The sequence below is a fragment of the Myotis daubentonii genome, chromosome 3 (genome assembly GCF_963259705.1).
Source record: "Myotis daubentonii chromosome 3, mMyoDau2.1, whole genome shotgun sequence".
Classification (NCBI taxonomy): Eukaryota; Metazoa; Chordata; class Mammalia; order Chiroptera; family Vespertilionidae; genus Myotis; species Myotis daubentonii.
The window spans coordinates 187,316,771-187,325,368 of NC_081842.1; the positions used below are offsets into that span (position 1 = coordinate 187,316,771).

At 55.3% G+C, this 8,598-nt stretch overlaps 1 protein-coding gene across 1 annotated transcript in view; it reads left to right on the top strand.

The window, feature by feature from the left end:
* The window catches only part of TRABD2B (TraB domain containing 2B), a 203,819-nt gene extending 195,487 nt beyond the window's left edge, over window positions 1–8,332 (top strand). Inside the window, exon 7 of the mRNA XM_059689667.1 lies at window positions 2,890–8,332. Within this exon, the coding sequence (XP_059545650.1) occupies window positions 2,890–3,118 (229 nt within the window). The 3' untranslated portion in view covers window positions 3,119–8,332. The remainder of the gene's footprint in view (window positions 1–2,889) is intronic.
* The last annotated feature ends 266 nt before the right edge of the window (window positions 8,333–8,598 follow it).

Sequence of the window (8,598 nt, forward strand, 5' to 3'; positions counted from 1 at the left end):
GGGTCTTTTTCTTAGAAAAGAAAGGGAGGGAAGGGGCTGAGGCAGTGACCATGTTGGGCATGGGTGTTCGAGGTCTCAGCAGGAAGCAGCACGCTTCACCCCTGGGCCCTCCCTTCGCACACTTGCTCATCTGCACAGTGAGATCGGCACCCAGGCCGGGTCAGGCTGGACAGCAGACTTCCCAGGACACATCTGTGTCCTAACCTACTTCCGGCTCAGTTTCCACATCTTGGAAATGGGGGTGATAACAGAGGCACACGCCCAGCATCCAGCACAGTGTCTGCCAGCACTTGGGAAGTGCTCTGTGAATGGAGGATGTTATTTTTTAAAAATATATATATTTTATTGATTTTTTTACAGAGAGGAAGGGAGAGGGATAGAGAGTTAGAAACATCGACCAACTGCCTCCTGCATTCGCCCTACTGGGGATGTGCCTGCAACCAAGGTACATGCCCTTGGCCAGAATCGAACCTAGGACCCTTGAGTCCACCGGCTGACACTCTATCCACTGAGCCAAACCGGTTAGGGCTGGAGGATGTTATTAGTAGGGGAGACGCATGCAAGCATATTAATAATGATGACAAAAATAGCCAACACCATGTAGCACCATGTGCCTGGCATCATTCAAAGCTCTTTACAGAAACCCATCCAAACCTTGCGTGCCCAGTCGGTGCCCGTGACATAATGTGATCAGTGAGAAATGTACAAGATTTTACGGGAGCCTGAATGCTCCCAGGGGCATTGAGGTGCAGGACGAAGAGGCTCCTAGGCGAGGGGACATGGAGTCTGCACTCGAAGGGGAGTAGGAAACTGGCCACAGACCATTAGATGTGACTGGAGAGGCTTGGTGTGTGCTGGGAGGTGAGGCCAGCTGGCCCCAGACCATGACCACTCTCGATGGCCTGGGGCATAGCATGGGGGGCACAGCAGGCCAGATGTTGTGAGTTATAAGGGGCACTCAAAGCGCATGGTCTGCCCCCTCCCTCCTGTTCCAGGAGCACGTCCCTCTGCCCCCTGTGCATGGCGAGAGTGTGCTCCCTCCTCTCCTGAGAAGAACCTCCTGCGAGGACCTGGTCGTTGAGGTCGGAGCGTGGCCAGTGGCAGAGTAGAAAGGGAGGGACCGGGCTGAGAGTAAAGACTTTGCTTTGAGCAAAAGTCTAGACCCCATTCCCAGAGTAGAGATCCCAGGCCATGTAGGGGCAGGGCTGTGCTTGGTGACCCCAGGCTGCCCTGCCCACCAGCCCCAGGCTGAGGCTGAGCCAGGCTGTGTCAGAGGCATCCAGCCGCAGGGCGGTGGGGCAGGGCTGTGGCAGCGACACTCACAGATCTCATCCAGGTGACTGTGGCTAACTGTTGGGACCTTGTACCAGCGCATGGAAACTCTGGCCAGGGTGGGGTGGGGGATTTCCAGGAGACCCCGGGAGTGAGCAGCCTGTCTGGGAGGGAGGGTGAGAAAGTGGAGCAGTGTCTCCTATGGAGGAGGCTACCCACAGAGAAAGAGCCCCATCCCTGCCTCTCAGAGAGGGGCAAGCTTCCTGCCCACCCCACACGTCCTGTGTGCCCCTTGCCCTGCGTCCTAGAGCAAGTAACTTAACCACTTTGTGCCTTAGTTTCTTCATAAGGAAAATGGGATAATAGTTGTACCTGCCTTGTGGGGTTGCCATGAGAAGCTATATGCTAAGTGCTTCGCACAGAGCTGGCACGGGGCTCTCCATTCTGCTGGGAGCCCCCTCGGCCATGTGCAGGCTGGACTTGCTGCTTTCATGGGTGACTGCAGAGTCTCCTTTTCAGGGAGGCCTGTGTCCCCACTGCCCCTGGTGTTCCCTCACATCCTTGCCCCTCTGCTGTTTGGGGCTTGTTGGATCCTCTGCCTGCATGTCCGTCTGCCTCCCCCAGCCCAGGGTCCACAGGGCGAGTGTGCCCATAGCTTCTAGGGCCAGCCCTTTCCTTTATCCCTGAGCCTCCTCCTCCTATGTCCCCTCCCTTCCCCAGTCCCTGTCCCTCTATTCATAATTTTCTATCTCTTTCTAGGACTTGAACTGTGATGTGGCCCTGCACTCCACCTGGCCCCCATCCTACCCTTCACTCCCCAATCCTTCTGGCACCAGTCCTTCTGTCCTTAATCTCCTTTTCTCTCTGCCTCACTCTGTCTCCCTGTCTCTTTCCCTTCCTCTCTTTCACCTATGCTTTCTCGAGCCAAGATCCTTAACCATTACCTCCAAAACAGGATTCTGTTTTTATAAGTTCACGAAGGACTGCGCCTTTCACTAAAACCCCCTGTGACTATGCTGACCCCAGGGCTCCTGCTCCGTGGAGGTGCTGCCTCCCCTTCCCCAGGGACCTGGTCACCGCATAGCCCCATGAGCCTCAGTTTTCTCATCTGGTGAAGGGGGTGATGCGAGCCACTGTGCAGGTTTGTTCCGAGGACCAGAGATATTCTCAATAAATGGCTGCTGGGATAAGGGGGTGGGGGAGGGGTGGTTTGTGTGTTTTGTGGGAGGGCAATAGGAGGGCGGGGCATCTGTATACATAGGTGTGGAGGCTGATGGCCCCACTATGACCCCAGAGACACTTTCATTACACTTTAATTCTCCATAGCACTTTGATTCCCTCTGCCTGGGACTCAGTTCTCTTGAGTGGTCACACGAGCCCTGTGGCTCCCAGTGCCCAGCCCACCGACTCCCCCACCCCCCAGAGCCTGGCGCAGGAGGGTGAGTGCAGCCTCAGGAGCTCAGCCAGCCTGCTGTGTGGCTCTGGCTGCTCACTGTCCCTGTCTGAGCCCCCTGTTTTCTCCTTCATTTTATGAAGTCAGATCTGAACCTCAGGGCCACGGCCCCGGACGGGGCTGCTGAGCGGTCACTCAGAGTTCCATGTGTCTTCTCCTTCCAGCACCACCGCCTCGCCACCCCCGCTGCCCCTCCAGCCCACGCACAGCTCCAGCTCCGGGACCGCCAGGCCCCTCTTCCAGCTCTCCGACCAGCTCCGGCCGCAGGAAGAGCCGGGGTCCGCCAGCGGCTCAGTGCCTGCCCACTCACAGCCGGCACTGGGCCTCCTCCCGGCCGTCGTCGCTGCCAGCTTTGCAGCCCCCTTCCTGCTGCACACCCTCGGGCCCTCCTGACCTCGGCTGCCAGGGCAGAGAAGCCAGAGAAACCGTAGGAGGGTCTGTGGCCACACCCCTCTGCCCCTGCCACCCCCCTCCCAGGGGTGCCTGACACCTCACGGGCGGTCCAGTCGGGATCCGTTAGAACCCTAGAGCTTTATTGTTACCCGAGTTACATCTTCTTTTTTGTAGAAGGATCTTAATTTCCCATAGTGCTATGGGGCTCTTTTGTAAAATATGTGTCCATATTAAAAAAGAAAAGTGTATTTATTCCACTGATAAAACTATTTTTATGTGGCCTATATCAGTAACCCCTTAATGAGCCCCAGCACCAACCCAGGCGGGGAAGCCAGGCTGTCAGGACATCTGTGACCTCATGCGGACCGTGGCTGTGCACTGCCGGCTCCTGGACCAGCGGAAGCCTCCCGTGTCTGGGTCTGGCTTCTCCCACCGCGGGGACCTCAGAGGGAGGGGCAGGCAGACAAGCTTAGCTTTTGTGAAGCTGGATTTGGGAGCCAGAGATGTGAACGCTGACGGTCCTTCCCTCCCGTGGATGCATCTGGGGCTGGGAAGACACTTTCGGAAAGAGAATGCTGCTATTTTGTAAACCCTGGGTGTCTGTGAACGGGCCTGCGGAGCTCTTGGTAAGTGTTCTGGCCAAGGCCCTGGGTGGAGGAAGAAGGTTGGTGCTGAGGGAGGTGGTTTCCCAGGCCCGTGCGCCTGATGGTGAAACTAAGAGAGGAAACTGGTTGCCCAAGGTCACTCAGCAAGTGGGAGATCGGGATGTGAATCCAGACCTCTCTGCTCCGATAGCATTAATCCAGCGTGGGTTACAGGAGATGCTACTGAAGTCACGGCCAAATGGAATGAGCTGCCGCAGGGCAGGAGTCGGCACAGAGGGCAGTTTTAGGAACAGGGGCTCTGGGAGTCACATGGTAATACTAATTGTAACGAGAGCCACCATTTGTCCAAAGCCTACCATGTGGCAGGCACTTTGCACACTCACTTTATCACTGATCCTCACACCAGTTCTATGAGATGCAACTATCCCCATTTCACAGATGAGGAAACTGAGCCCCCAAAAGAGGTCAAGGGACTTGCTCAAGGTCACCCAGCCAGGACAAGGCCCCAAAGTAATGTGAGGGAAAAGTGATGCTTATCTCCTGGATCAGATTCTGCCACATTCTCTCTACACAGGGAAGCTCCAAGGGCCAGCACAAGCTTCTTACTCCGCCAAAGAGCCTGTTTGGCCCCAGTTACTCATGTTGGTCACTCTTGCCAAAGGGCTCTTTGTGTGTGCCACGTGTCCCGGGCCCAGACTTGTCTTATTCTGAAGCCAAGGAGAGGCTTTTCTGCCAAATCAGAGGCTAGGGAATGGGGGGCAGCTGTGGGAAGCATGGGGAGACAGGCAGCCAGTTAAACGGGGACAGTCAGGCCACTACGACTCAGAGAGACAGACCTAGATCCTCTGCCCCCCAGGCGGTGGCCGAGCAGGCAGAGGACCCTGTCTGGCTGCCTTCCAGTCCTGGACCCTCATAGGGCTGGCAGCTCATCAGTTACAGGGCCCTGGCACCGGAGAGCAGAAAGAACCCCTCATCTGACCTATAACTGTAAGAGTAATAATCAGGCCGGGGAGGGGGCATTTCCCAAGAACTGCACAGCTGGATATCTGCTGAATCCCAGACCAGCGCTCTCCAGCGTCACTGCACCAGGCCTTTCCCTGGCAGGCCTGGTAGTGACTGACTCACCCCAGTCCCCGTGGGGCAGCTGTCTCCCTTCTGAAGTAGTAGAGTCCAGGGCAGCTCATTGGATGGTCAGAGGTCCCACCGGCATCTTGGCAGGCCTCTGAATTCTTTTCCGCTCAGCCCTGGATGGATGTGTTTGAGCCTGAGACCTGGCAGGAGCCCTGAGCTCTACTTCAGAGGGTCCAGCCAGCCCCATGGGCATCATGCTGTAAACTGAACTTGACCCCAGCCAGGGTTTATCCTTGGCAGAAATGTGACTTCCTATTTCTGAGCGGGAAGGGGCTTAGCTGAGTTATAAAGCAGGCTCAGAGGCCTGGGGGACATCAAACACTTCGTGCGGAGCACTATTTGGATGAGATAAGTGTAAAGGAATTAGAAACACACAGGCCAGATTTCCCTCTGCTCGGGGCAGAGTGTGGCATGCGATGTATTGAGATGGAACTTGAGGTTAATTAAAGATGAAGCATTTGGGTAAACAGTCCAGGCACCTGACCGCGTGCCCAGATCTGTGCCAGGCATGGGGCCAGAGGTAAATTAATGCAGTGTGTGATTATCAAGCACACGCAGTGCCAGTCTCCATGTCGGGCCCGAATCTTGCCACCTTCCCGACCTAGAGGAACTCAGCATTGAGAGGGACACGCAGCACAGTCCTGGGCTCCTAAGGGAACGTCAAGGTTATCCTATCCAGTCCCCTAACCAGGCAGATTCAGCCCTAGTCTTCCCCAGACCCCTCCTTGGTGCAGTTTTGGGGGATTCCAAGCTCTCCCTCAGATAAGCACTCAAGCGTTTAAAGAAAGATGGATGTGCTAACTGGTTAGGTGGACGTGTGCCGCCCGGACAGCCAGAGCCAGCGTGGGTCAGACATCTGCAGCCAAAGCGCGCTGATCTCTGAGGACCACCCACTGGCCAGGGTTTGAAGTGAACTGAGCTTGCTGTTTATATCCCAGAAGGCCTGAGGCACATTTATGGAAATTGAATGGCTGGGGTGCGTGAATTCTCTCAATTCTGGGCCGGAGAGCCTTCATTCCATCGGCAGCCAATCACACTCTTGGAAATGATCTACCCACCACTGCTGACATTTTTCCCAGCATGTGCTATGTGCTCAGCCTCATAAAATGTCCCTGTTGTTCTGCGAGCCTCCCGTACACCTCTTAGGGCTTTCACATTGGCCTTGAGGCAGGCAGAGAAGATGGACGGGCTGAGACCCAGCAGGTTACGTGACCTGCCTAAGGTTAGGCAACAAGGTAGTGGGGGCCCAGATCCCCTTGCTCTCAGGAAACCTGACTGAATGACCCCGGAGTTTTCTGGGGCTGGTCAGCATAGCCATGCTTCTGGTCTTCTTCCAGGCTGGGTGCCACCCCGCAGCCAGGTGTAGGCCTGGACTGAAGGTGCATGAGCCAGGCTGCCAGGAGCTGCACAAGGCCATCGAGGGCCCCTCCACCTCTGAGATTCAAAGATCTGGTGTCCAGGCAGCACGGACACCTGTACTTACCAGCAAGGTCACCTTTGCTCCGAAAGACCATTAGTCGAATGCTCCATCTTCTATTTCTTGGTCTCAGCCAGACTTGGGCAAACCTAGAGGCTCAGGGTTCTGTCCTACCTGACCAGCCTTGAGTCTGGTGCCATTGACAACAGATCCCAAGGAAAGGTTCCCCACCACAGGAAAGCTTATGACAAACACCTTGAAGGATAAGAGACGTTCTGCCTGGGAATGGCAGCTTTGATGGTTTGTGTGCAGAGAACAGAACTGGAGCTGGCGATAGTGTTTCCATGGCCGTGGGATAAGAACCAAATCCTCAGCCTGGCATTCTAGACTCTCCATGATCTGGCCCTGCTGACCTTGCCAGCTGCATCTCTCATCTCTCCCACTCTGTGCCTGACCAGACTGAGCCATATTTGTCATTTCTAGGATAGATAGGACGTTTTACACATGCTGCTTGCTAGGCCTGGGAACTCCCTTCTCTTACTCTAACTGCTCATTTTTTGAGGATCAACTCAGATGACACCTCCTCCAAGAAGCCCCCTGTGATTCCTTTGTGCTGAGACTGTCTAATTGCACGTGTGCTCTCTTATTGGATTGTGGGCTCCACGGTGGCAAGAGTCATGTGAACTCATATCTGTATCTTCATCTGACACAAAGATGGCACTCAACAGCTGTGCAGAAAGGGAAGGAGAGAGAAAGAAATGAAGGAAGGAAAGAAGGAGAGAGGCCGATGTTAGCTTTGCTAGTGGAATAGTTTCTACAAAGCCAAAATTGTGTGAGAATGGACAGGTGCCCCTGCAGGTGAGTTTCTGTCAGGAGAGGTGTGTGAGCAGGGGCTGTAGGCACCCTGGCTGGAGAGATATGGCAGAGATTTAAGGTCTTGGCAAGGGACTGAGGCAGATGACATCGAGAGTCCCTCCTGGCTCTGTTATGCTCAGGTTCTTTGAACATTATGATTTTTCCAAAACTTCATCTCAGCAGCCAGAAAAATCACCCGGCTGGCTGTCTAAACCAATAAGGTTCAGGAATCAGTCCAGCCATGCACCACAGTTCTCCAAGAGCCCAACCAGCCTGACGGAATTGGCAGGCTCGGCCGGCTGCCCTGGGGCAGGGGGACTTCTGGGCCATGGGGGAGGGCTGGACTGGAACCCAGGACCCTGGCTCCAGCCCGGAGCTGATTGCCTCCCTGCCCCCACCTTGGGGAGGGAAGGACGGGGTCATGAGAGCCCATTGAGCCTCACCTGGCCCTGGCCCTGGCCCAGGAGCATCAGCTTCCCCCACCCTTTCTCTGACTGTGGCACTTCCTTCCCGGAGATACTCTGGAGAGTCCTCACTTTGCTGGTGACCTTGGGCAAGTCCCTGCCCCTCTCTGAGCATCCATTTCCTCATCTGTCAAACAGAGACCTTGTTTCCTGCCTGGGGTGTTCTGGAGGGGTGGGCAGATGCTGTGTGCAATCCTGGGGCTCCAAGAAGGCCAGACGCCACTCCTCCCCAGGATCAATGCTGGGCTCTCCTCCCAGGACCCGCAGTCCGCTCTGGGCTTGGGAGCGCAGCGGGAAGGAGAGGTGGCAGAGTAGCTTCGAAGGGTCGCTCCATCATGAGTCCCACGAGGGGGAAAGTGCGCTTTGAATGGGGCCTCAGTCTAAGAAGTTTCCGATGGGGCTTTTAGGCATCTTGGGTCCCCATAGCTGGGGTGGCAGGGCCTGGCTCTTGGCCAAGGGAGAGTCTAGCCCAAAACAGAGGCAGCCAGAGCCCCAGCCCTGGGCCTCAGAGCGATCGCAGAAGGTCCCCACCGGACTCGCACTGTGTGACACACGCTTCAGACCTTAATGTATTTGAAAGTATCCGTGATGCTGTTCTTTCGATCACCTCTCCCCTGCACCTCTGTGAATTATGAAGAGTTCTTTAAGAATATAATAGAAGACAAAGAAAGATGCTATTAATGTTATTTTGCCAAAAATATTTTTGTAGCATAATATATTAATAAAAGACATTATGAATTCAGCAGGATGTGTCTCTGTGTGCTGACGGATCCCTCCTCCTGCCAGGGAACACTGGGGGAAATTGCCTTTGTTGGGAGGGCCAAGGCCTGAGGCAGCAGCGTGGAGGGAGTGGGATGGGCCCATTTTCCATGCTAAACTCAGGCCGGTTCTGGGAGGGTGGTTTGGGCAGCGGTCCAATGGCTCAAGAGGCCTCATGCCAAGGGGGTCCGGGTAGCCTCTCCAGCAAGAATGAGCTGCCCACAGACCTCAAACCTGAGGTTCACCCTC